At 39.5% G+C, this 27,458-nt stretch overlaps 1 protein-coding gene across 2 annotated transcripts; it reads left to right on the top strand.

Annotated features, from left to right (window-relative positions):
• Window positions 1-267: 267 nt before the first annotated feature.
• On the top strand, window positions 268-27,234 carry LOC122299492 (histone-lysine N-methyltransferase ASHH2-like). 2 transcript variants are annotated; one of them, XR_006239696.1, is made up of 19 exons: window positions 268-502; window positions 672-3,697; window positions 3,976-4,183; window positions 13,931-14,097; window positions 14,215-14,294; window positions 15,420-15,551; window positions 15,649-15,765; window positions 16,047-16,139; window positions 17,524-17,601; window positions 18,634-18,690; window positions 20,127-20,931; window positions 21,022-21,077; window positions 21,588-21,667; window positions 21,778-21,860; window positions 21,984-22,063; window positions 23,222-23,301; window positions 24,740-24,785; window positions 24,957-26,420; window positions 26,869-27,234. XR_006239696.1 is itself a non-coding variant. In XM_043109833.1 (18 exons), exons 2-18 carry the CDS (start codon window positions 922-924, stop codon window positions 26,208-26,210), a joined length of 6,192 nt encoding a protein of 2,063 aa, XP_042965767.1. In that variant the 5' UTR covers window positions 268-502; window positions 672-921; the 3' UTR covers window positions 26,211-26,524. The 2 variants fall into 2 exon arrangements, 1 of the variants encoding a protein (XP_042965767.1); XM_043109833.1 differs by lacking the exon at window positions 26,869-27,234 and having other exon boundaries at window positions 24,957-26,524.
• Window positions 27,235-27,458: the final 224 nt, after the last annotated feature.

Genomic DNA, 27,458 nt, shown 5'->3' with positions numbered 1-27,458 from the left:
ATTTTTATCTAAATTGCTTGCAATTAAGGTAAAGAACTCCCTCTTCCTCCCCGTTGGTTGGATTGCTTACAATCAAGGTAGAGAATTGAAAGGAATCTATGCAATCCAAAAGGGTTTTGCAAGGATGTAAATTCTGGGCAAACTAGTTGACGCCAACTAACAAAAATATAAATAAAAAATGAAAAAAGCCTATGGAATTAAAAAATACAACGAAGTGACTAGAATACCCTTGTAGGACACCTGTCTTACATCTCCCAAAGTCACGCAGGCAACCCTAATCATGGCCGTGTAGGGCTCAAACGGTCTCTACGGAATTAACTTCTGAATTTGCTAACCGGTCGGAGCTCTCTCTGTGTCTCTCTCTTTCCGAACCGTATTGTCGACGATACCCACGCACCAATTCTCTCTTTCTCTCTCTCCGAAAGGAAAAAAAGAAGAGAAAGCAGAATAGAAAAAAGCCATTTTTGTTTTGTTTACGTTTTTCAACCGTTTGCCTGCACGGGTATCAGCTTATCTTTAATATGCTTGCTGCTTTAAAATTTAGTTCTTTTTCGTTTGATATATCTTTGTTTTTGTATGTTTTGTTTGTGTGTATGTGTATGAGTGCCTACGTTTGTCCGCATTACGGTTAGATTTTGACTTTAGGGTTGTTTTTTTGTGTTCATGTGCAGATTGAATTTTCTTGGGTTTTCTATGTGCGGTTAGAATTCACACGGCTTCGACGTAGGTTTTTTTTTATGGTTTTGTTGGAATTTGAAGAGGTTGGTGAATAATCACCGTGTTAGGTCTTGATTCCAAGGTGATTGGGCCTTTGCATTGTATTTGGTCCGGTTGTAATTGATTACTGAATACCATATTGATCGGGTTTTCCACTTGAGTGCTGGGTTTGCGTTATATTATGATAAATTTCTTGGATGTGAGATGGCCGGTTCGTGTGAAAATTTGGCTATAATTGAGAAACCGTTATGCAGTTCAGTTATTGAGCAGAAATTGAGCTTGGAGTTTTCGTTGCCATCCATCTCTGATCAGCGGTCCTGCTCGGAGGTCGCTTTCAGCTTGTTTGAGTCTAAGGTGGACCCCACGAATGCTTTGAATGGGTGTCTGAACTTGTCCAAGGTCGACGATACTGGTTGCATGAGCTCTGGCGAGGTTACAGACTATGTGGAGGCTGTTACCGTTGATAAAGATGGATTGTTGGCTGAGGGTCAGAATGTGAGCGATTTGATGCTGGAGAAAATGCCGGGTAGCGTATGCAGGTTCAGTAGGGAGTGTTTGAATGAGATCCAGAGTCAGGATGATGCTTGTAATTTAGAAACTGGTGCCTTGTGCTTGGAGAACAGAGGATCTCAAGGTGAGTATGACCATAACACACCCTCGGGATCTCTTCAGATGATTGTTTCGCTGGGGAATTGTGTTCAACCTGATAACATCGATGATAAGAGTGCCACCAGTTCTTCTCCAGAAGGAGTCGAAGAGGTTGGTGATGAGAAAAGTGGTGTTATAGTTGGGTTAGAGACTGATAATTGTAACCAAATATCTTCTTTACAGTGTTGTGAAGTGCCCTTGGAATTAATAACAATGACTGGTTTGCCAAGCAATTATGGCCAGCAGCAGGAGCAGGAGAACATTAAGAGCACTGGTGATCTTTCTTTGGAGGTTGTGGATGGGAAAAGTGATTATTCAGTGGGGAGAGAAGCTGACGTTCACAACCTGATTTCACCTTTGGAAGGTGGGGAAATGCCTTTGAAAGTTTTACATGCTGGTGACTTATTGATCAACTATGAGCAGAGTGATCAGAAGGATGATAAGATTGTTCACGGTCTCTCTGAAGAACATGCTAATGGGATCCTTCAAACAGAAACCAATCTCGATACATGCGCCCATATATTGACTTCAGTGGGCCACCAGAGGGGTTTGGAAAATGTACACATGTCTGAATCACTCAATATCCCTGCCCAAAAAAATGAGGGGCAGAATGGTAACGATGTTGATGGTACCTGTGCAGAAAGGATTTCAAAGCTTGTGGAAGAGAAAAGTGATATGACAACTGTTTCAAGTGTTGAACCTAGTGCTGCCAATGTAGCTCATAACTATACTTTTGAGAAATCAGTTTCTCCCGAGTCTTGTCAACAATTTAGTATTGCCAATTCTAATACTTCTAAGGATATGCCATATGAGAATATTATTACTTCTATTAATTCTAGCAGTGTGGCTGAATGTTCTGAACATACAGATAATGAAGAAAAAGATAACGTGGGTGTTGGTTGTGTTTATGAAATCAAATGTCCTGAAATTGTGTCTTCATCTTCTCGAAGCAATGGCCGGAGAAGTAAATCTAGCCAGAAGACTAGTAAAAAGAGGGCCGAAAAGAAATGCAAGAACACATCCCATGTGCTACACTCACGTGGAAGTATCAGAATTGTTTCGAAGGCTGCACGAATGAAAAGAAGCTCTTTCTCAAAACCAGCTCGTTCTTCCATCTGGGGATCACTAGAGAATATTACACAGTTTTTTGAACAGAGTAATGGGATTTATAGTGTCAGTCAAGTAAAGAATCAAGGAGGGAGAAAAGCAAGGGGTGGGCGAAGAAGTGGAAAGCAGGCCAAGATACGGGCAAGTGGAAGCTCACGAGTTTCAAGGGGAAATCATTGTGTTTCATCTGGTCGTGTTCGTTTGAAGGTTAAAATCGGGAAAGTAGCAGGTCAAAGTTATCTGAGCAATATGGATCCAAATTTTCTTGATGCCTCAGCATCTGCAAATACTGCCATTAGTGATTGTGGGACTGATTTATTTTCTGCAGCAGGTTTAGAACTTATGAAATTCGCCAATGGTGTTGAAGATAGTTCACGGGAAGATGGACAACTCACCAATAAAGACTCTGAAAACACCAATAATATCGGTAAGGCAGCTGGTGATGCAGATGATTATCTTGGGGTTCCCTCCAATGTAGTGGTCAATACATTGGGAGGGGCAATTAAGAATAGGTGTACAGATTCTGGAACTTCACCTGATTCTGAAGTGATCAATTTGACCCCAGATAACCAAGTTAGTGCAATACAGCAAGCAGATTTGCATGATGCTCTTTTGACATCCTCCAAAGATGTTTCTGCCCAAGGACATCATGCTAGCACTAAGAGGGGAAAGAAGAAGAAGCTCCCTCGTTCACGTAACTGTGTTCTGGAAGGTGGATCACCTGGTCCAGTTAGCATAAGCAAAGCAAAACTGTCTAAGAATCAAGGATGCACACCACTTGTGGCTGATGGGATTTTCTCTGGAGAGATTCCCACTTCACTAACTAATGTGAATTCTTCAAGCAACTCATCTAGCAACAAGGAATTGCCTATGGAACCTTTGGTTTTTTCAAGAGAGACAGAACATGGAATACTTGGAGAGACTTTGAAAGAGGAAAGTTCTGTGGAAGCTAAAACATATTCCAACCTCTGTGCTGATGTTGAATTGTCCGAGTCACATAATTCCAAGAATTTACATCCTTCAATGAAAGCAATTGGGCGTAAGCATCCAAAATCTTGTAAAGTAAGTAAGGGCAGGTCCAAAGCCTCTGAATCAGAAGGCAAGAGGGGGAATTCGCGTAGACAGAAGAGGGAGAAGCAGTCAAGGTCTGTTAACAAGTGCAAAGTCAAGGAGAAAGATGCTTGTAATCAAATCATGCACAAAGGGGAAAGTCACCCAGAAACTGGTAAAAGTTTGCATAAGGGCATGTGCAGCAATTTTTTCTTTTTACTATTGGGGGACTGGAAATATGTCTCTCCTGAATGTAATTTTTTATGAATGCTGTCAATTTGTTTGCTGCGCACTTAGCAATAGACTCTCTTTTACTCTGTCTAGATACTTACTCTTAACTTATTTTTTTTGTAAGTACTTTTAACTTGTGTTTTTTTATAGGTAAGTGCTCTTAACTTTCCTTTAGCATAGGCAATTTAAATTCTACTGATTTAACATGTCTCATTGCTATAGGAAGTCATGATGTTGATGGCATTGAAAAAACCAACGCTGATGACAATACTGCAGTCACGGATGAATCTAACTTGAACATGGTACTGGGTGGCTTAGAGAATCAGTATCCACCCCCGCGTAAGGCTTGGGTGCTGTGTGATGAGTGTCATAAATGGCGCCGTATACCAGCAATGCTTGCAGATTTAATTGATAAAACAAATTGCACATGGTACACCTTCTTTTATACGTCTTTATTATTTCAAAAAATGCTAGCAATCTAAAAACCTTAAGAAACTTGGTATTTGCATATTTGGCTGTGAGTTGAATTGTTGTACATAATTATTAATTGGGACAGAATCTTTGATGAGTTATTTTCTATAGTTTGATGTAAAAAGGCTTAGGGATTATATACTCTTGGTAGGGAATATATATGAGTAATTTGCATCCAGGTCTGGTTTGATGTAGGAAATTACATCCTCTTGATGCATCATAGGGATTTTTTTTTTTTTTTTAAAACTTTTTTAGCTAGTGCTGAAAATAATATGAATTCAAGTCTATTGATTCTGCAAGTGAATAGAATTGGAAGCCTAGGCAAGCTAAACATCTTTTCCATGATGTCGCTTGATTGTTCTGGAAATAGTTTACTCCAAGGTGATTAAGTCCAATCACACAGACTTTTTATAGTATTGGGATCTGCCTGCCTTCAATAGGATCTAGAGAGCCAATTTAGAAAGTAAAGGGTATACAGAACTATAATTTAGTAGGGACACCATAAAACACTGATATCATGGTTTTACTGACAATAAGATCCATGACATCATTTAGTTTTAAATCTTGTGTTAAATCTTTTTTCTCTCTGTACTATTCTTAGAACCTGCATGCATGCACGCCCACTCCGGTGCCTCTCGCCGGAGCTGATTTCTAGGGACTCTTACCTTGCAACATCATAGAAATTCTAGGGACTGTTATCTCCACCTGGAGGAGCTTAATAATGGCAGGAGAAGGGGCTCTCTAATTGTTCCTAAAGGCAACAAGGGTTGTGGAATTGCGTATCACCTCAAGAAGGTGGCTGAACAGGAGTTGGTGCAATGGAAACCACAGGGTGTATTGCATAGGGGAGATACACCTGGCGTTGGGTTGGAAGCAAGGACTTCAGCCACCTATGCTACCATCTTGGCTGGTTCCTCAGCAGAATGCACCTTTGCCATGGCGTCAAAGGGCACCTTGCCTAGTGTATATGGGAAGCACAGTCCTTACCCAGTGGTCAGAGGGGGCGGGGGGGGGGGGGGGAATTCTGACGGTTGTAAAAAGTTGAGGGTATTTTTTGGGCTGTCAAAGCTCAGCTTTCTGGAGTAGTAGAAGAAGTTTCCCTTCTGATGCAAAAAGTTGATATGGGTCTGAGTATGGTGATGGAACTGGGCAATGAGGCTACTGTTGATGCTGCTGTCTGTGGCTTACGGAAGAATGTGGTTTCTGCAAAAGGAACTAAAGATGGAAGACAGGCGTTTGCAAGGGCTGGGCATGAGTTTATGGATGGGCATAGTGGGCCTTCAAATGCTGATGAACTGGGCAAGGGAGTGGGCCCATGAGCCCTATCTTGTTGAGGCATAGTTAGGACCAGCAGACATCGGCGACGTCACTGAAGGGCATTTGATGCCGGATATCCTTCCGATGATCTGGGTTTTCTGCGCCATCTCTATCTGTCTTTCACACCAGTGTTCTAAGTGGAGCCACCGGCATCGCTGAGTATACATTACCTCACAGAAAGGTGCGACAGGTCCTCGAGACCTCTTCCTTGGCCTCCGACGTTGGCCATTCTCCGGCGACTGGGTCTTTTTTGGTTGGGCTTCACTTTCCGTGATTTGACAAGAGCGATGACCCTGTTGGCTTCCATAGAAAGTATCGATGGACACCGGCGACCTCTCGGAGGGTGTTTCACAGTCACTGTTGTACTGTTTACTTTAGGCGTTTGGTTTTGTAGTTTGCAGTGACTATTCCCAAAGCTTTTTTTCCGACAAAATGAAGCCTTTTAGCCCTTGCTTTTGAAGTTGAATCACTATGGGTCAGATGGTGCGTTTTTGGGTGGAATCGAAGGCTTTTGAGTTTTTTCCAGAAACTTGGAGGTCTTCTTTAAAAATAGTGGAGAGGAGTAGAAGGGTTTAGAGATATGTAGTGATGGGTCGGAATGGTATAGAATGGTTGGTAGCGATGGTGTGAGCAGCATTAAAGGTAGGGGGAAATTCAGATTTTACAAAACACTTGCGCGAAGGCAACAAAGAAATCATGGTTCAACGATGCTTCAATAAGCATGGTTGGTATCTAACTGTCACTGAATATGGTGGAGGAGGCTGGCGGAGTATTGAAGTAATTCCTAAAGGGCAGGAAGGACAAGGTTGGGAGAAGTTTGCTGCGGAATTGTGCAGAGCCGCGGATTTTCTCTTTGTTGAGGGCTCTAGGAAGGGAAACTGAAAGGAGAATGAGAACGTCAATTTGGAGGTGAATCATAAAGACCCAAGCACATCCATGGTGGCGAGGCATTCATATGCGGCAGTTTTGAAGATGGGTCATGCTTCGTTGGCTCAGAGTGAGAGGAATGGTGAAAGTGGTCTGCAGATCACGCAAGCTCAGGACCCGCTTGAAGCAATGCAAAATTCTCTAAAGGATATGGAAACCCAACATGTCGAGTTGAAGGCAGTGATAGCTTTCTTGTCTATGCAAATAGATACGCTTTCAGTTGGAGGCAATAGGGTTGTTAGAAACAAGACTAAGATAGGCTCAAATCCTGTAAATTCAGATAAAGGAAAACGGAAGATCGGATTCGGCCCTGTCCCTATAACCAGATCTAGGAGAGTGTGGTGGGTCAAAAGGAAATCTAGGTTATTTGAAGTGGGGTCTACGTCGATTGTTGGTGTAGAGAATGCAGTAATGGATTGTCATTCGCTTTAGGTAACATAGGATAAACAAACAAATGGTGTTACACCCTTGCTCGAAGAAACTGCGGCTCCCATGTCGGAGTTGAAGGAAAATGGTAAAGGAGATGTAGGCTCCGCTGAAGTTTCACGTATAGGGTCGTTAGAGGCGAAGGGACTTGCTATCACTCCAGAAGCTCCAATGTGGATGGAAAGAAACAACGGAGTTGACGAGGAGGTACGGGACTTGTCGTTGGTGCCTTGCGTGGAGGAAAGTCTAGAATTGAGAATGCAGTTGAATAATGTGTCCAAGGACAATATTACTCCCATGGTCTCTCTTTCTCCTATAGCGGATTGGATTCTGCCTAAAGTTAACGAGATTTTGCCTTTCGTGGGGATTTCACATGGAGGATGCGAAGACTAGTTCAATGAACTAATCACAATGATAGAGGCAAGCCATGCGCTTGAAACCAAGAGTTTCAAGAAAAACAAGGAGTTACAGCGTCTTTCTTGGCCAATCAATTACGATGTTAAGGGAGGTAGCTCAAGTAGAGGGAAGTCTAAAGGGAGGGCATTGTGAAGACGGGAAACATATGGGATTGGGGCTGGGGTTGGGGTTGGGTATTAGTTTTGCGGGAAACTAGGTGTTGAGGCTCAAAGTAATTTTTTGGGTATTTCAGGATGTTCTGGGATTAGTGTATTTTGGATTGTTTTTTACGGGCTTTTTGGGTCATTAGGGGCTCTTTAATATGGGTAAGGTGTTTTCTTGTATACGTCCAATGTACTTGGTTATTTCTTTTGATATATATAATATTCTTATTAAAAAAAAAACTTTGCGTAGTCAGGCCTCAGTCACGGGCCTCAAGCCCTTGGTTACAGGTTGTAAACCTGCTGGCCCCTGTTAGGTCCCCTCATCTTGCTTGGTAGGCCTAGCCATCTTCAGTGCCCTCAACCTCCGGCCTGCTTAAGGCTTTCCTGCTGCCGGCGGTTGTGTTGGCCTTTGTGCTGGCACAGACCCTCCGACGGTCGACGACGACCCTTCCGACATGGGTAGTGAGCACCCGATGGCCTTCCATGAGATATTTTCTCCCGCGATGGCTGCTGGTTTGGTTGTGATGGAGGTTGCTAGCAGTTCCTATGCCATCTATTGTTCGCCGTTGTCACAGAAAGGACCAATGGTTACCGTCGACTAGCTGGAGTAGCTCCCGACCACAATTGGCAGGACTAACGGAGTGGGGGTGTCGACTTCAATTGGGCCAGCCACGGGGGAAGCTCCAGAAATCCCTCTGCTTTCATTAGGTCTCTTAGAGACCTTATCCAGGGTCTTATGCACAGAGGGTCAGAGGTTGACAACTCCTCTTTAGATGGGGGGTTCTCGGATGAAGGATCTTTTTTTGGGTCAGAATTACGACTCGTGTGCAAAGTGCTTGAGGCTGACACTCAGCTTTCTAACCTGGGTGAATTCGGGGAAGTGCCTAGCGCCCCCTGTTCGTTGCCACCAGCAGCTTCTTGGGCTGATTTGCAACTAGATTGGGTTTTCCAGAAGATCAACGATGATGCTTGGGAATGTCCTGCGAGGGTTTTGAAGATCAGTTACAAGCTCTACTAATCGCAATGAAAGCAGGTCAGCCTTCACTTGCTAGATTTGCAGTTAAGAAGGATAGGGAGCTCAAGAGACTTGCCTGCTCCATAAACTATGATGCACGGGAGGGTAGCGTGAGCACGGGCGAAACAAGGATAAGGTGAATCCCAGTGATCCATGAAGCCCAAGATTCTCTCATGGAATATTCGGGATTTGAATGACCCGAACAAGCGCCTTAGGGTGAAGAATTTATTACGGGAATGGAAGGCAGATGTTATTTGTTTGCAGGAGACGAAACTAAAGTTCATTAATAGGCACATCATCAAAAGTTTGTGGAATTGCCCTTATGCAGGATGGACCACCCTCGCTTCAAAGGGTGCTTCAGGGGGTATCCTAGTGATGTATGATAAGAGAGCAGTTAATTTTGTGGAGGAATGCGTAGGGGAATTTTCAGTAGCATGCTCTTTCACGAATGTGGATGATGGTTTTGGTTGGGGGTTCGCAGGTGTTTACAGGCAAATGATGACAGTAGTAGAAAATTTCTCTGGGATGAGTTAGTTGGCCTATGCAGTTGGTGGGAGATTCCGTGGTGTATTGGGGGTGATTTCAATATCACTCGGTTTTCGAGTGAGCGGTTGGGGGTTTTTGGCATGGGTTCTGCTATGGCTGATTTCTCTGACCTTTTATTTGAGCTAGACTAGGTGGATATCCCTTTAGCAGGGGGAGACTTCACTTGGTCAAATGGAAGAGCCTAGTCGAGGTTGGATAGGTTTGTTGTTTCTCCTTCTTGGGAGGCCCACTTCCCCACTTTATACCAAAAACGACTCCCTTGCCTTTGCTTGGATGATTTTTCCATATTGCTAGATTGTGGGGGTCTTCACGAGGGATGGAGATATTTTAAGTTTGAGAACATGTGGTTGAAGTTGGATGGGTTCATTGAGAAAGTCAGTGCGTGGTGGGCCTCTTATCAGCTCACGGGCACTCCTACTTTTGTTTTAGTTGGGAAGCTTAAAACTTTGAAGAATGATCTAAGAAATTTGGAATTCTTTGGGAACATCAATGATCAGCGGGACAAACTATTTTTGGAGTTGCGCAACTTGACGAACAATAGGTGGGAGGGGAGTTATCAGTTGATGATAGGGAAAGGAGATTGACTATAGTCGCCGAGTTGGAAAAAATCACCCTTATGGAGGAGATCTTGTGGAGGCAAAAATCACGGGCCCTTTGGTTGAAGGAAGGGGGATAGGAGTACAAAGTTTTTTCATAGAGTTGCATACTCATCGAAGAAACAACGCCATAAAGGTTCTTCATGAGGAGGGCGGGGTATTATTGGATAGAGACGCTATTAAGGATCATATTGTCGACTTTTATGACAAGCTTCTGACTGAGCAGTACCTTTGGAGGCCCAAGGTTGGTGGTTTAGTTTTTGACTCCATCGACCACACAAACGCGGTTTGGTTGGAGAGGCCTTTTGAAGAAGGTGAGGTGCTTGGAGTGCTAAAAAGTATGAACAAAGATAAAGCCCTAGATCAAATCGCTTTCCAATGGCCATTTTTCACGCTTGTTGGGACATTGTGAAGGAGGATCTAATGAAGGTTTTTATTGAGTTTCACTCTTTTATAAAATTCGAGAAGAGCCTTAATGTCTCCTTTATCCCCAAGAGGGTGAGGTCGGTGGAAGTGAATGATTTCCGTCTCATAAGCTTGGTAAGTGGGGTTTAGAAGATAATCTCTAAAGTCTTAGTGAAGTGATTGAGCGATGTCATGGGGAAGATCGTCTTGAAGACACAAAATGCTTTTGTGAAAGGAAGGCAAATATTAGACTTGGTTTTCATTACCAATGAATGCCTGGAGAGCAGAGTCAGAGTCGACGTTCCAGGTATCTTGTGTAAATTGGACATGGAAAAAGCATTTGATCATGTGAACTGGGATTTCTTGTTGTATATCCTTGGTAGGTACGGCTTTGGGCAAAGATGGTGTCAATGGATAAAGCATTGTATCACAACTGTTAGATTCTCTGTCTGTCTTGGTCAGTGGCACTCCCGAAGGCTTCTTCAACAGCTCTCGGGGATTGAGACAAGAGGATCCACTATTCCCACTCTTATTTATTCTAGTTATGGATGTGCTAAGCAGAATGCTGGACGAGGTGTGGATAGGGGTTTCATCTCGGGTTTCTCGGTGGGTGTTTCTACGCATGGAAACTTGACGGTTTCCCATTTTCTTTTCGCCTATAATAAGTTGATTTTTTGTGACCCGGATCTGGATCAACTTCACTCTCTAAGAGCATTCCTCTTTTGTTTTGAAGCTGTATCTGGCCTTAAGGTAAATTTATCAAAGTCAAAAGTAGTCCCGTTGGCTTAGTCAACAACTTAAGGGAGGTGGCTGCCATATTGGGATGCAAGGTCTCATCCTTGCCTATGAAATATCTTGGACTCTCTTTGGGAGCCCCTCATAATTATAAGGTAATGTGGGAAGGGATTGTTGAGAAAATAAAAGGCAAACTGGTGGGATGGAAGAGAATCTACTTGTCTAAGGGCGGGAGAATCACGCTTATTAAGAGTACATTATCTAATCTCCTTACATACTTCCTTTCGTTATTTCTAGTGCCTACAGGGGTTAGACTGGAGAAGATCTTTCGTGACTTTTTTTTTTTTGGGCCTCCCGAGGGGGGGGGGGGGGATAGAGGGTACAAAGAGATTCCATTTAATCAAATGGGATAAAGTATGCATTCCGTTGTCTTGTGGTTGGGCTTAAGAAATTTGAGAACTTTCAACAAGGCTCTTCTCGGAAAATGGCTATGGCGTTATCATCTTGAGGGAGATGTTCTTTGGAGGAATATTTTAGATGTCAAATATGGGAGCGTCTGGGGAGGTTGGTGCTCTAAGGAAGTAAGAGGGGCTTATGGCATGGGAGTTTGGAAACTTATCCGGAATGGCTAGGGTGATTTTCTCGGCAACTGCAGGTTTGAGGTGGGAGGGGGCATGTGAATCAAGTTTTGGCATGATATTTGTTGCGGGGATGTTGCTTTGAAAAACGCCTTCCCCTCTTTTTATAGGATAGTGTCTGATCAAGGCTCTTCGGTGGCTGATAACATGTGTAGTACTGCTGATTCCATTACTTGGTTAGTGAGATTCACTAGACCTGTACAGGATTAGGAAGTTGGAGATATCACTGATTTCTACAGAGTGTTATATTTGCTGAAGCACAAGGCAAGAAGGGGGGACAAATTACTCTGGACTTGCACAGGGAACAAGAAATTTTCAGTTCGTTCATAACACAAAGCCTTGTTGACCTACTCCTTCAATGACTCCCCTTGGAAGAGCATTTGGAGGAGCAATGTTACCCTCAAGGTTGTTTTCTTTGGCTGGGTGGCTTCATGTGGTAAAAATTAACAATCGACAAGTTTTGAAAGCGATGACTCTATACAATGGATTGGTGCTACATGTGCAAACGCAACAGCGAATCAGTGGACCACCTTCTTCTTCATTGGGAAGTGGTTAAGGTATTGTGGGATGCAATCTTCTTGAGGTTTGGTATCGCATGGGCCACGCCTAGGAGGGTGATAGATTTATTGTCTTGCTGGCAAGGGATTAGGGACAATCGCCAGATCGCAGTTGTATGTAAGATGGTACCTTATGTTTAATGTGGTCGCTGTTTGAGGATAGGGAACGCTCTCCGGATAGTTTTAGGGATTTTTTCTTTCATACTTTGTTGCTTTGGGCCTCTTCTATTGTATCAAATGGAACGAGTCTTAATGACTTGTATGCTACTATCAGTAACACGTAGTTTGTAATTAGGCTTTTTCTTGTATACCTCTTGTGTACTCGGGCTTTGCCTATTTACGTGGATCAATAAAACCTATTTTACCTATAAAAAAAAAGAAGATCCATGACATGAGTAAAGGCTCTCATATGAATTTTAGGAAAAGATAAAATTGCGTAGATTTAGACAAAAAGTTTTCCAAGCAGGCAGTGCATCAAACGCGGACCCTATTTAGTATTTATAGATTTCTTAGGTTCTATATATTTCCTCTAACACAAGCGGTCTTGTAGGAAAAAAACTAAAGGAAGTCTGCTTTAATGCGTACAGAAATGTTATTTTGATGCAAGTGGGAACCATTTTATATCAAAATAACAATTATGTATTTCATCAATAAAATCCTTGTTTATTGATAAATAAAAGGAAAAAAATAAGTTTCGAGGATTGAGATGTTCTTTCAGTACACTTTTCCTCTGGACAGCCCCTATAGATCTCCATGGGCTGAATTTATATTATTTTCTTGTATCATTTTCACCTTCTAGATAGCCATCTTTCTTGTGTATATCCTGTGTAATTGGATTGGTCCTTTGCAGTATAAAATGATATTATTTTACTTATTAAAAACATCCTGTGTGACCTGAGTTCAGACTTAAAGGTTCTTAAAGGAAAGAGAGATGCAAATCTATCTAGTGAGAGGCTGAAAGGATGTGCGCTTATAATATTTTGACATGTATGTACTTATATTGTCATTTATGTTACATTGTGGTGAAGTTTGACTTTTAGATGTGTTTATTGGTAAGGTACTTATATAAAAAAAAAGATGTGTTTATTGGTAAGGTGAATTCATTTTTTAGTTGGAACAGTGAGAATAACCATCTGGAAATTGTTTGTGTCTTCTTTGCTGCAGTGGTTTTTGACTATTGTTCTTTTTTGCTTTTTTTTTTGATTGGCACTGGGTGTCCAGGAATAACATTCTGACTAATCTCGGGGGTGCACAAGCTCTCAGCAAGGAGTTTCTCGCAAGTGCACCTCGGGTAATTCAAGGAGAAAATCCCCCAACCCGATGGCCCCTAGAGATTGTTTGCATCCAAGGGGATTTTAACCTTTAGACTTGGGGAAGCATACCCCCAAGCCCAAGGCCTTTACCACTTGAACCAACCCCTAGGGGTTACTATTGTTCTTGAGGGAGGGAATGCTCACGAGTTTTTGTTTTCTTTTCAGCTTTCTAGAATGTAATTAGGTGCTTCTTTTGTATACTAACTGTGTACATGGGTTCTGCCTAGTTTCATTCAATAAAGTTTCTTACTTATAAAAAAAGAAAAAAAAAAAAAAACCATTTTCAGATCATATTTGATTTAAGAAATGAAGGGCATCTGTGTTGTTCTCTTTTGGGGATTTGAGAGTTCCCCTGTTAGATTGGAGTTCTCTCATTTCAGAACTTCCATATCTCATTGCCGTCTTGGGACTAATTGAGTACTTTATAATCTGAAGATATTTGTCTTTGGTATATGCAATCACATGCAGTTCATTATTTCAATTGATTATATATTTTTTACCTTTCTTTGGTGCTCGGAATCATTTGTGGTCCATTAGTTCTTTATGTTATATGTATTTACCTTCTATTTTCAAAGGTTTACACAGCTAAAATATTTTTTAGCATCTATTATTTTTAAATTTTTATTTGCTATTCAGCATTTGATTTTGCTTTATGTTTTTCATTTTTAAAGGACCTGTAAGGACAACATGGATATAGCCTTTGCTGATTGCTCAATACCTCAAGAGAAGTCCAATGCAGAGATCAATGTAGAGTTGGATATATCTGATGCATCTGGTGAAGAAGATGTTAATGATGCCCGCTTAAATTATAAGGCATTGGAATGTAAGCGTTCAACAGGTATGTGGTATTTAGTAGTGATAGCATTGGATACAAGCTAAACCAGACTTATGTTGAGTTATTATGTCATCTTTTATTTTCACATTTTCTGATTTATGATACTTGTTTTTTTCTCAGGTTACCAAGAATCAACTTTTAAGTGTATTTCTAATAATGAGTTTTTGCATCGTAAACGTAAAACCCAGACTATTGATGAGGTACATAATTGACCTCTAATTTCAATTATCAGTATTGTTGATTTGCTACCTGTTTATCTTTTTCAGTAGATGTTGGGAAATTTTAGCTTTCCTTCTATGGTACTGGTAATAAATAGGATATCAGCTGTATGACAAGTAGAATAATTCATGCTACTAACAAGGCAAATCGCCTAACAGTTTTCACAATTTAGGTTTTGCCAAAAAAAAAAAAAAAAAAAAAAAAAAAACCAATGTTACCCCCGTTTAACTAGTTTAACAAGAAACCACTTCTAGCGAAAAATATTTTGTTGTTTGATGAACTACGATGAAATAGATATGCATACGTTATCGTTTTATGTTCTTACTGTCCATACCAAAGTATTTTATCGTTAATATTAAATAAAAGGGTACCATTTACTTAAAATTGGGATACCTTTATTGTTATGTTATTTTGAATATTTTGATCTCTATCAGTCTTTTTAACTCATACAAAAAAGGGATACTGTACTCTTCTATAAAAAAAGGTACCACTTAGGAAGTTGGTGGATTAATTTTGAACCCAACTAATGGAGTTGGTATTCATCAGATTTTGAATAACATAGTCTACTTTATAGTTATTATCTTCACATGATCAATAGGTTAATTTGCACACAACATAAATATATTCCTTTTGTTCTCATGCAACACATTGTGTCCAAGGCATTATTCTTTTTGTGTTAAATATTATACTTTTGTAACCCCAAGGGGTTGGCCCAAGTGGTGAAGGCCTTGGTCTTGGGGTCTCATTCCCTTCAAGGTCCAAGGTTCAACACCTCATGGGTGCAAACAATCCTTTGGGGCCACACCCCCCGGTGAAAAGCTAGCGATTTAACCAGTTCCGTGTAGGGAAACTTTCAAGGGTGCGGTGCATGGGACCGGGGTTTATTCTGCAGGGGTGGGTCCAAAGGGCCCTGCCTTGGAGAGGTTCCCCGACATCAAAAAAAAAAAAAAAAAATATTATACTTTTGTTTCCCCTTTTCATATACACCCAAATATTTCTTACTTTCATGATTTTTGTCTCCTTTTCATATCCCCATGCAAAAGGTGAGGCTATGGAGGCCAGTTTACATTTTTCTAATGTTATGTATTTTATCATTTCTTAATCAGATAATGGTTTGCCATTGCAAACCAGCTTCAAATGAGCAGTTGGGTTGTGGAGATGAATGTCTGAACCGAATGCTTAATATTGAATGCGTGCAAGGCACCTGTCCATGTGGAGACCTCTGTTCAAATCAACAAGTAACTTAGCTGTTTACTGCAGCTAGCAATCTATTTGTTTATCTTAATGAAATTCATTGTGAGAGGGGGCATTGTTTAATTGAATGTTTATTTGCAGTTCCAGAAACAGAAGTATGCTAAACTGGAATGGTTTCGTAGTGGGAAGAAGGGTTATGGGCTAAAGTTGCTAGAAAATATATCCAAAGGGCATTTTCTTATCGAATATGTTGGAGAGGTAAATCAAGAATCTCTCTCTCTCTCTCTCTCTCTCTCTCTCTCTCTCTCTCTCTCTCTCTCTCTCTCTCCGTGTGGATCTGGACTTTCTTCCTTGCCAATGAAATTAATTTCTCAGTGGTTTAGAATAATGGAATCTTTGTGGGTTTGGAACTTACCTTTGACTTTGCTATATCTGCTGAAGTGCTTTGATGTGTGCACGCCCATGCATGCGGGTGGTGGTGTAGTGCATCTGTAACATGGCTTTCTCTGACAAAGATTTCTACCATATGGTTCCATCAGGTGCTTGATATGCATGCTTATGAAGCACGGCAAAAAGAGTATGCGTTGAAGGGTCATAGACATTTCTATTTCATGACATTGAATGGCAGTGAGGTTTGGATCTGTCCCCTTTATAATCATTTTTCTGAAACTTGGGTAACTTTTTGTTAAATTATAATTTGTTGATAGCATGTTGTGGTTCCAAATTATTCTTTATGGTATTTAGAACTCCTCTGGCTTTTAGTCCTCAATGAGTGTAGTTTGATGACATCAAGTTCCAAATACTTATATACAATGTGGGAACTTCAGCAATGATATACATCTATCTGTTTAATTCCACTATGTCCACTTGTCTTGCTACTCCCCACCCCAAGTAACTAACATTAATTGTTCCCTAATTGGGCTAGCCGTGGTTGATTTTTTAACCCTAATTTTTGAGCTGGTTTTGGTTGATCTGCCTTTGGCGGGAGGAGAGTATACCTGGTCTAATGGGAGGGCTGGAAAGATTCATTGTCTCCCCTTCATGGGAGCGCCACTTCCCTAACTTATGGCAAAAAGGTCTCCCTAGACTATGCTCTGATCATTTTTCCCTCTTATTGGATTGTGGGGGCCTTCATGAGGAGCGGAAATATTTAAATTCGAGAATATGTGGCTGAAAGTAGACGGGTTCATGGATAAAGTTAGCTCGTGGTGGTCCTCTTACCACTTTTCGGGCACTGCTGGTTTCTTGTTGGCTGGGAAACTTAAAGCATTGAAAAGTGATCTGAAAGAATGGAACATGGAAGTCTTTGGGAACATTAATGACCAGCGGAAAATTCTTTTTCAGGAGCTGCAAAATTTTGATGAAAAATGAGTCTGACAGGGCTCTCTTGGATGAAGACAAGGCAAGGAAAAGGGCTGTTGTGGCTGAGTTGGAAATAACTCCTTGCCAAGGGCCTGTGCACTCCCGGGACTAGTCAGGGTGCTGTTCCCAGACACCCAGTGCCAATAAAAAAAATGATTTGCTTTATATCTCTCAATTGTGCTTAGTGGTAATTAGGCATATTTAATGTATACTCCCTTTGTACTTGGGCTATGCTTTTTTCTATCAATAAAATTTTATTTTTACTTACAAAAAAAAAAACATAAGACATAGTTGTGGAAGAGTAATCTAGCTTTATCCATGTGGACGGTTGCTTTAGGCCTTTTAAAGATAAATATCATATTTTTGATTGCTGTTATATTTCAATGGCAAGACGATGGTTTGATGCTTTTTTCATGATCTTTCGGCTGTAAAATACATATTTGTTAACAATCCACTTCATGAGAATGATAGCAAGTTCTCTTGAAGTCGAATCTCCACCATGGGCTTTATTACATGTAATAATATGTTCCAGTTCTTCAATATTTTAGCATAAACTTTTCTTAATTTATTCCAAACCACTTTGTGGATAAATATGCTTCCTTGGCTCCTTTCTCTCTCTTGATTTTCAGTGATTCACGGTTTCCATTATTTCAGGTAATAGATGCATGTGCAAAAGGAAATTTGGGCCGTTTCATAAACCATAGTTGTGATCCTAATTGCCGTACTGAAAAGGTGAATGTGTTGTATTATTAACTTAATGGCGAAGAAACTTTTCTCCTGTTCAGTTCTTGTCATATGTTACTGCAATAATTTTCCTTTTTTTGGTTTACTTCTTGTGTACACAGGCATCGCCTATTTGATTCGTATTAATAAAACTTTCTTATAAAAAATTAATAAAATTCTTTTTTTAATAGGTAAGCAAGAACTTTTATTGAAGGAAAATGATAGACACATAATCCTTTATACAACTATGTTTTAAATGAGGGGCATTTGTGTAGAATAACTTATAAAAGCAACATCACTTTACATAAATACTCATTTTAAAACATGATTGTAAAAAGGTTATAAAAAGGGTCATGCTTGTATCATTACTCTTGATTGAAATAGCCACTGCAATAATTTTCCTTATCATGAAAAACTAAGGGAGTTAGCTGAAAGTTACCATTTGCAAGCTTTTCACAAATGATTTCTATGATACGTGAGAACATTGGCAAAAGCCAATGTGTTGAAATGCACCTCTTATTATCTATATAAAAAAAAAAATGCACCTCTTAGCCTCATTTCGTCAGTGTCTGCTGCTTGAGCTTTAGGCCTTGCTTGGGAACTATCTTATTTCATCTCAACTCACTTCATTTCATCTCATTTTCTTCCCAAATATTACTCAAACACAAACACTTTTTAATTTAAAATCTTTAACTTTTTCATCTAATCATTACAATTATCCTAAACTTAAAAAAAAAAAATAAAAAATTCAACTTTTTCAAATTTCAAAACAAAAATAATATTAAAAAAATTAAATTCTTACAATATTTTAACTTTATAATATTTTTGTTCAACTTTTTCTCTCTCATTTTCCAAAACTCAATAAAACATCTTAATTCAAACCATTTCATTACTATTCACAAACCATTTCGCTACTATTTACAGATTTCTTATCTCATTCCCCAAACGAGGCCTTAGTCCCCAAAAAACTCACGTTATAATTAATAACTGTTTTTTTGCTTCTCTGGTGAAATATTTATTTATTAATGGTTTTCTGAGCAGTGGATGGTGAATGGAGAAATTTGTATCGGACTATTTGCATTAAGGGATATTAAGAAGGTATGCTTGCACCTTGCATTAGTTATTTTCATGCCTAGCTTTTTGATTTGAGTTTCCATCAGCATGCATTTCTGTGCTGTCATTTCTTTATAGCCATAACTTAATTCCATAAATTGCAACTATGCATCATCAGGAATGCTTTTGGAGAGTGTCATTATGGAAGAAAACTAGCTCCCTTGTGCTTCCACTAATGCTTAAAGCAAGGGAGCCTAGACCAATGAGCAGTCTTGATGAATGAAATAAGAACTGTGTATAAAGAAGATATTTGAAAGCACCACATCTTTTATTTTATTTTATTTATTTTTAAAATAAAGTTCTATTTATTTGCTCCTTGGTTTAATTTTTGTTACTTGAGAAGCCACTTTTCTGAATGATTGTATATTATTCCACGGAAAAGCATTGCTGTCATGTAGGGCTATGACATTGAAGACACTACAAGGAACATTGAAGACTTTAAGTCTTTATTTTCAATGTAATATTCCTGAGGATGGCCACCAATCTATGTCTACCTAGCTTTATTTTTCCAAAAATTTCTCTCTTTCCTTTGCACTTGGTGTTTGTATTGTATGGTCCCCCTGTACTTCAATATGCCCTCTCTTTTATTGATCATTGATAAAACATTTTGCATAAATGTGAATTTTATTGATAATGACAATAAGCGTAGCCCAATTACAGAGGTATATCATTAATAAAACTTATCCAAAACAAAAAAACTTGAGAATTTTCAGACTAAGAAAATCACCTCTAGATCCAGAAATAGCTCTTTGGTTCAAGAATAAATTCCCTTGGCAGTTTGATATTTACCTTTATGACCTATGAGGGTGCAGCCTAGTGGTCAAAGGACAGGCTTGGAATGTCTATAGAATCAAACACTCATGTTTGATTCCCCAATAGGAGTTCTTCTATATTGCCTTATTCATGGTTTTGGCAAATGAGTTCATGCATTCTTAGTTCCCCCCAGGGATGGACCTGAAAGGCCATGCCCTTGGTCTGGTTCCATCTCATAAAAAAAAAGTACCTGTATGATCAGAACATATCCTTTGAAAAATCTTGGATTGGTGACTGATTGGCGTTACATGCGTAAAAGTAGTGAAGAATCTGTTTCTTGAAAAGTTTAGTATCATAAAAATCATCAAGCCACCTTTTTTAAAACCTAACCAAGGAGTTTAGGAGTATATGATATCAGTTTGGTGAGCATATTTTGGTTAAGAAACAACAGAAAACTGTATACAAGGACATTTTTGCCTTTCAAGAGAATATTTTACAATGTCATGCAGAAGACAAACAGAGACACTGGGAGAGTTTCTGTTTGTAGGTGACACATGATATATTCATAATTCACACTTTGGAGACTTTGTTGCTTCCTAATCATTTTCTCTCTTTGTTGTTTACATTTATAACTATCATCCTATGTTAAGCTTGATTTGTTTTGTCAGGGTGAAGAGGTCACATTTGACTACAACTATGTCAGGGTTTTTGGGGCTGCTGCCAAAAGGTGTTACTGTGGTGCACCTCAATGTCGGGGTTATATAGGCGGTGATCTGCTTAGTTCTGAAGTAATTGTTCAAGGTGATTCAGATGAGGAATTTCCTGAACCTGTGATGCTTCTTAAAGATGGTGAACGTGGAGATAGCCTGGATGATATGATGCCTACGGTCAGGCCCTTCGGTTGTGCTGAGATTCGAACTGCAAAGAATACATTAAAATCTAGACATGGAATAGATAAGTGCACAACTGGTGGTAGGCACTTGGAGAGTACCATAGGAAAAGAGGACCCTATAAATCAATCTGCTGCTTCCTACTTACATAGCCTGTTGGAACTGGAGGACTCAAAGAGACGATTCCCATCTTTGGAAGTAGAAATTTTCCATCAAACAGATGATTTAACAATCAAATCACTGCCAGAGGCTTCCATAGAAGAGGAGACTACGAATAAAACCTCATCCAATGCTAATAGATTAAAGATAGTTTCTCCAACTTTAGCTCATAGCAAATCGCTATCTGATGTCACTAATGCTAGCATGAAATCCACGTCTGACACAGTTCAAGACAAGAGGGTTTCATCCAAATCACAGTCTCAGATGAGAGTTTCTCGTTCATCTAGTTCTGTTAAAAAAGGAAGGGCGAGTTGTAATCCTCTAAATACTAGCAAAGTTCAAGTGACTGCCAACAAATCTCAACCATTGCTTTCTAAACCCAAAAGATCTTTGGCAAGTTCTCCTAATGGCCGTTCTGAAGCAGGTTTGGAGTTTTTTATTCAGCTTGTCTTGATTACTAGAGTATTTATTAAAGGATACTATATTAATGGCCAATGCTCTTTAACGCATGCAGTGGAAGAGAAACTTAATGAGTTGCTGGATGCTGAGGGAGGGATTAGTAAACGAAAGGTAAGCAGTTTAAATGATATTCAACTGGATAACTGGATCATTTGAATTTGGTAGTTTTGATTTAGGCCATTGGAAGGTTGATGTTTGCATACCTGAGTGTTTTTTGTGCCATTTGATCTTTCTTTTATCTGGTTCAATCATTTTAAAATTAGCATATGAATACTTTGTGGTTTTTGGTGAATGCTTGTCTTACCTGTTTCTTTCCTTCGATTCCTTATGATCATTTTTTTTGCGTTAGCATCATGTGCCTAAACTATTGAGAAATCAGCACCTCAAGGCTGTTTATTTTGATGGAAAAACGTGTTTCAATGACCTGTTAATGAGAGAATCTCATAATTTAATTTCTTCAATATTATCTTGATATTATCTCTGCTGAAGCTTTCCTTATTCCTTTTTTTTCTGAAGCATTTACTCACTCCAACTTATACACACGTTGTTCTGCATTTTGTACCTCTTATACGCATGTGAAATTGTAGGTACTCCTGTTGTAAGCATGTTCTTTTCTTGCAGGATGCCACTAAAGGCTATTTGAAGCTTCTGTTTCTCACTGCAGCATCAGGCGACAGTGGCAATGGCGAAGCAATTCAGAGGTAAGTTTTAGATTTTGGATTTTTCTTTTTATTTAGCATGTTAAGTTCTTATTTATTTGGTTGTTTTATATTTGATCACTTCTAAGTGCTCAGTTCTTTTCTGGTTGTAGTAATCGAGATCTTTCAATGATCCTTGATGCTCTTCTGAAAACAAAATCGCGAGCAGTATTGATTGATATAATTAACAAAAACGGTAACGTATATACCCTTAGCTTGGTCACATACTGTAAGATTTGTTTGTGTTGTAGAGGAAGTAAATTTATTCCAGAAGTGCCAGTTTTTTCTTTTAGAGGATTACTGTTGCTTTCTCTCTCAGGGTTGCAGATGCTGCACAACATAATGAAGCGGTACAGGGGGGACTTCAAAAAGATACCTATCCTCCGGAAACTTCTCAAGGTGGATTTAGTTTTCTTTATCATAAAACTGCAGAAGTAGAGTAACACAGTCTTTTGGTTAGCAAATACTTGTATGGCAATAGCTAATGGTAGGAATAGAGGAATCAGTGTCTTGAAAATTGCACATTACTCATGGAAATGTGCTTCATGCAGTATAGCTTGGGGTCCTCTATTAACCCTTATGTTTACTCCATATGCACCACATTAAATCAATGGCAATGATTTTCCACACAGACCAAACACATCCGTTTGGGCATTACCCATTCTAGCCCAAAGTACCAAAAACGTCTTGTCACTAAGTACTAGTGATCTCACAATGGAGTAAGAGATGATCCATGGTTTCTTCATCTCGCTTACAAATGTTAAAGTTGACCACCCTGAATCCCTGACGTGTTTTGACTTGCCACCGAAAGTAGCTTCAGGTTGGTTCCTTACAAAAATCCGACGTGCCTTTACCTACTAATAAAATGGAGCCCAGCCTGTTTGCCCTTAATGCATCTTCCATGAATGGGCCGAAAGAAACTCACTTGTGGGATAATGCTTGCCTATGAATGAAATGGCATTGCCTAAACTTTGTTGATTAAGCCCTGACCAGGTGCTTTAAGATTTTTAGAGGTCCACTGCTAAAAAAGCCTATGGTCTTTTAAGCTTAAAACCAGAGCCTCTAGAAAATTCACACCTCATCTCTCAAATGCAACAAGTGTTCTTGAAATGATTTCACATGCCGATGTGCATGTCCTCTGTAATCTCCTCCGTCCTTCCACTGCAAGAGGTGCCTTTGTTTTTTCCTCAACGGCCGCAACGTTAGACGAATTTGAAAACAAATGGTTCCTCCCTTCTGCAATGCCAACAAAGTTCTTCATTGCATTTCCCAGATTCCCTCCGGATGGTCTTTTGACTGTCAGATTCATCCACAGCTTTGTCACAACCTCGACATACATTGGAATCCTAACTTTATGTGCCCCCTTTTAGATTGTGGGTAGCCTTTCCGTAATCAAATCACCACCCTTTACCTATCAATGAAGCTCGGCTCTGGCTCGTCACGGGGAGATTATGAGCAAAGCTACCACCCTACTGTGCTCATTGTGGAAGGCTCTCTTGCCTTTTTTTTTTTCTCTCCTCCCCTTCGAGACTGCCAACTGGCGTTCCTTTTGTGCAGGTCTTAGAGTATTTGGCAGTGAGGGAGATACTAACAGGAGAACATATTAATGGAGGTCCTCCGTGTCCTGGAAAGGAGAGGTTAGAAGATACTATCTGATTTTTAAATTGAATCTTCCTATTATTATGTTTTGGAATTGCAGTTCCTGGATTATTATGCCTATGCATTAATACCTTGTAATATGTTTTGGTCAAAACTCATGAACCTAGAAGTTTCTCCTCATTTCTTGTGCATTTGTGTGCACAACATTTTTAGGGCTTAAGATAATTTTTTTCAAATGAAAAAAAATGGGAAAGGAGTCTGGAAGTCATACAATAATAATAAAAAAACGAAAAAAGGTATGAGGGAGAGGATTTAGTCGCCTCCTCTGTTAAGATCATAACGTTAAGATTGTAATATGTTACCTATTATTTGCCAATCTTAACAGTTGGACCTTTCTGAGGGTGTGAACATTGCATCTTTGTTTCAATTCGGGGCATCTTGGAGTTCATATTATGAAAAGTGTGGAAAGTTTCTAGGATGCAATTAAGTTTTTTCTTTTGTATACTCCATGTGCACCTGGGCAATGCCTATTACATTCTCTTCAATAAAGTTGCTTATAAAAAAAGTGTGGAAGTTTAAGGGGTTTAAGTGTAATTTGCTCCAAAAAAGATTTTCGGAAATATTTCAATATTTAGGCTTATTGGTGTTTTTCACAATGGTGATGACCTAAGAAATACTGCTACTGTTCGACTTAAGCATGCATAAAAGCATGTTTAGAAGATTGCCAAAAATAAAATTTATTAAATGAAAGCAATGCATCTTATGCATTTTCAAACCAAATAATTTAGGTAGGAATTCTGAATGAACTTCATTATTTCAAACATACCTGTAACCATTTACTCTCTCCCCACCAAAGAAAAGAATGACCTTGTATCATTTTTTAGTTCCTTGATTGTAATTAGGTGTTTTATTGTGCATGCTTCCTGTGTACTTGGGCAACACCTTTCGTTGTGCCTCAATAGAATTTTGCTTTTACCTGTCATAAAGAAAAGAAAATGGTTGAGATTTTCATGGTCTTTAGTGAATGCAGGATATAATATCTTTCTGCGAGGCTGTGATGGCATCAAACTGCTCTTGAAATTGTTATTGCTTGTTTTGATTTTCCTGAAACTTTATTTTTTTGTTCATAGTTTGTATCATGCTGATGCTCACGTGCAAGTGTAATTGAAGTGGCTGGCAAGAAGATTTGAATGTTGCATGTTTATTAAAATATTTCTATAATCATGTGCTTTTGTTGTGCTTATGTGGAAGGACGTTTTTTTCAACTCTGTTAGCTTTCTTTTATGTCTTGGTCCCGGGGCAACCTAACTTTTGTAATTGCTTAATATATTTTTTCAATGCAAACTTAAACCAATGATTTCTTTTTCTACTTAATTTATGGAATTATTATGATAGGCATGCTGCTTTATTATATATCCCTGAGATATTACTTATAAAAAAAAATTATATATCCCTGAGACGTGTGTTTCCATGCAGCTTTAGGGAGTCAATATTGTCACTGACAGAGCATGATGACAAACAGGTACGTTGGGAAACTAATTCCTGCATAGCTGTTCTATTTGAATTCATCTAAGATGCCTTAATTGTGTGGTTTCTCTATCTCTTATTGTTGGTTGAGGTTGCTTAGAAGTTCATTCACTAATTTCTGCATTTGTAATTAAAGCCGTATTAATTGTAGGGTATTAATTTTCAGGTTCATCAAATTGCACGGAACTTCCGAGATAAGTGGATTCCCAGACCTGTTAGAAAGCTTAGCTACGTGGACAGAGATGATGGGAGGATGGAGATTCGCAGGGGTTCAAACTGCGATAGATTTTTGTTATCACATAACTATTGGCGTGATCAAGAACATGCAAGACCTACGGAAGCAATTGATTGTGTCAGGCAGTCAATGCTTGCAATGACCTCGTATGATACTGGTATCCCCGAGGGTTGCTCTGCTCCTTGTATAGGTAGTTGCCTGACTAGTGAGACTAAAACTCGTAAACGTAAAAGCCGATGGGATCAGCCAGCAGAGACTAACCAAGATACAAGATCTCAGCACAAGGAACAGAAGATAGACTCTACATCGCCACCTAAAATTGAATCTGGGCCATTGCAAAGGGGTGTTGAAGAGGCACAGGATCCTATAGACATGGTAAGCAGAAAGGGAGCTAATTGTGCTGGCTCTGTTCACAATCGCTCTCAGCAAGATGCAGCTATCAGTGCTGACGATGAAAGGCAGAACATCCCTGAGGATATTCCCCCCGGGTTTTCATCTCCCCAAGCTCTGGGTTTATCTCATGCTTCTTCAGCTGTGACAGATCTCCCTCAACATAATGTTTGCGATATCAAGCCTCCTGTAGATGCAATTATTGGCCAGCCACAAGGGAAATTCAATTCTCGTTTGCCTGTCTCATATGGAATGCCATTGTCAATCATACATCATTTTGGCACAATCCAGGCAGAAAGCATAGATGGTTGGTTTATTGCTCCCGGCATGCCTTTCCATCCTTTTCCTCCATTGCCTCCATATCCCAGGGATAGCAAAAACTGTCCACCTTCTCATGCTCCCAATCCTATGACAATTATTCAACCTGCAGAAGGACAAAGGGATAGCCATTGCTGCGACCCTTGTCACATGGATGAAACCCCTAAATACTTGGACGGTCCATGTGCAAATAGCAACCAGCCATTTAAGCGAGCAAGGGAATCCTCATATGACTTGGGAAGGAGGTATTTCAAGCAGGAGAAATGGAATGCTACAAAAGTGGGCCCCCCATGGCTTAGGAAAAGGAATGCGTGGGGACTCATGGGAGACAACTCAAGAGGTGTCTCCAGCAGCATAGGTATAGGAAAACTAGCAAATGAGGCTACAAGTTCATATTTATCAGAGGAATTAAGCTCTAGAGTAGAAAAAGCTGGCAATAATTTTTATCAGCATTCCCAGCACCAAAATCACAATTGATTTATAGGAGAAACTTGGAAGAGCTACTGGATTTCTTCTTCTATACTTTCCAGTCTCAATTCTTTTGTTTCCGTGTTTATATCTAATGAAAATTTTATTCAATTTCAGAATTCTAGTCCTCTTAGTCAAGTTGTATAACAATACCCAGGCAAAAGAGCTACTTCCATTCCAGTACTGAATATTGAACTATCAAGTCCACGCCTCAAGGAGGTAGTCATTCTTGTTGATGTATCATTTTCTCATAGAAACATGGACGGCTTATGCATTTTTAAGATCAATGAAATAAGATACAACATGATCGATTCTTTGGCGTCTTCATTCGTGTTATGTTTTCCTTGCTTTTTCTTTACAATTTCTCTTTTATCTGCATGATGATGCACAAGACTGAAGATAGAATTGATTTAATTGTGCCCAATGCTTTTATTCTTCATTGTGAATTTGTCATCTCTAGTTACACCAGTTGATACGATGCATTTTAAGTGGTTGGCTTCTTATATGAATCATTTAATTCAAGTGGAATGCCACTTAAAATACTTCAAATGATGATATTGTGTGATTAGAGATGATAAAATCCAAGATGAAGAAAGAACATTTTACAAGAAAGTATTAGTTTGATTAGTTGACTGACTAGTTTGTCGACTGTTTTCTACTAACGCAGAACAATTTTGTGTGCTGCTGGGGCTTCTGCTTTGATTCTATATGTTTACAGAAGCTACACAAGAATTTTAATACCAGATGGAATTGAGCGTTATAAATTATGACGCCCCATTTCAATGTTCGTTTGTTATTATTGTAATGAGAAATTGGATTCATCCATGATTTGTCATAGCCATGTGTATGATATAGCCAAGACTAATTTAGCTCACACCTTTAATACTTTTGTTTAGAGCTCAACTCAAAGCATCGAGCCTAACGAGTAATGCTATGTACCATACCACCATCACACTTTCATCTCATTATGTATGATGTATATTTATCTATTCAATAAAAGATCATCCAATGGTGATAAATGTGTCACATCTTATATAGTGGGATGATGGTATGGTGTATAGAATTTTTCTATGTGAAAATATAGAGCCAAATTGTAGACCCTTAAAAAATGCAACGCACTTGATGATGAGAATGGAAAATCGATTTTCGGACATCCTTGATGAGAGAGGACTAGGCAAATGGCATCAGGCTGCAAGGTCATTGACGGAGATAAACCATTCATGGTTAGAACGCACAGCTGCTGTCTATTAGGTGATG

Source organism: Carya illinoinensis, chromosome 16, assembly GCF_018687715.1.
Source record: "Carya illinoinensis cultivar Pawnee chromosome 16, C.illinoinensisPawnee_v1, whole genome shotgun sequence".
Taxonomy (NCBI): domain Eukaryota; kingdom Viridiplantae; phylum Streptophyta; class Magnoliopsida; order Fagales; family Juglandaceae; genus Carya; species Carya illinoinensis.
The sequence above is the reverse complement of the archived record's forward strand: the minus strand, read 5'-3'. Positions and strand labels throughout refer to the sequence as shown.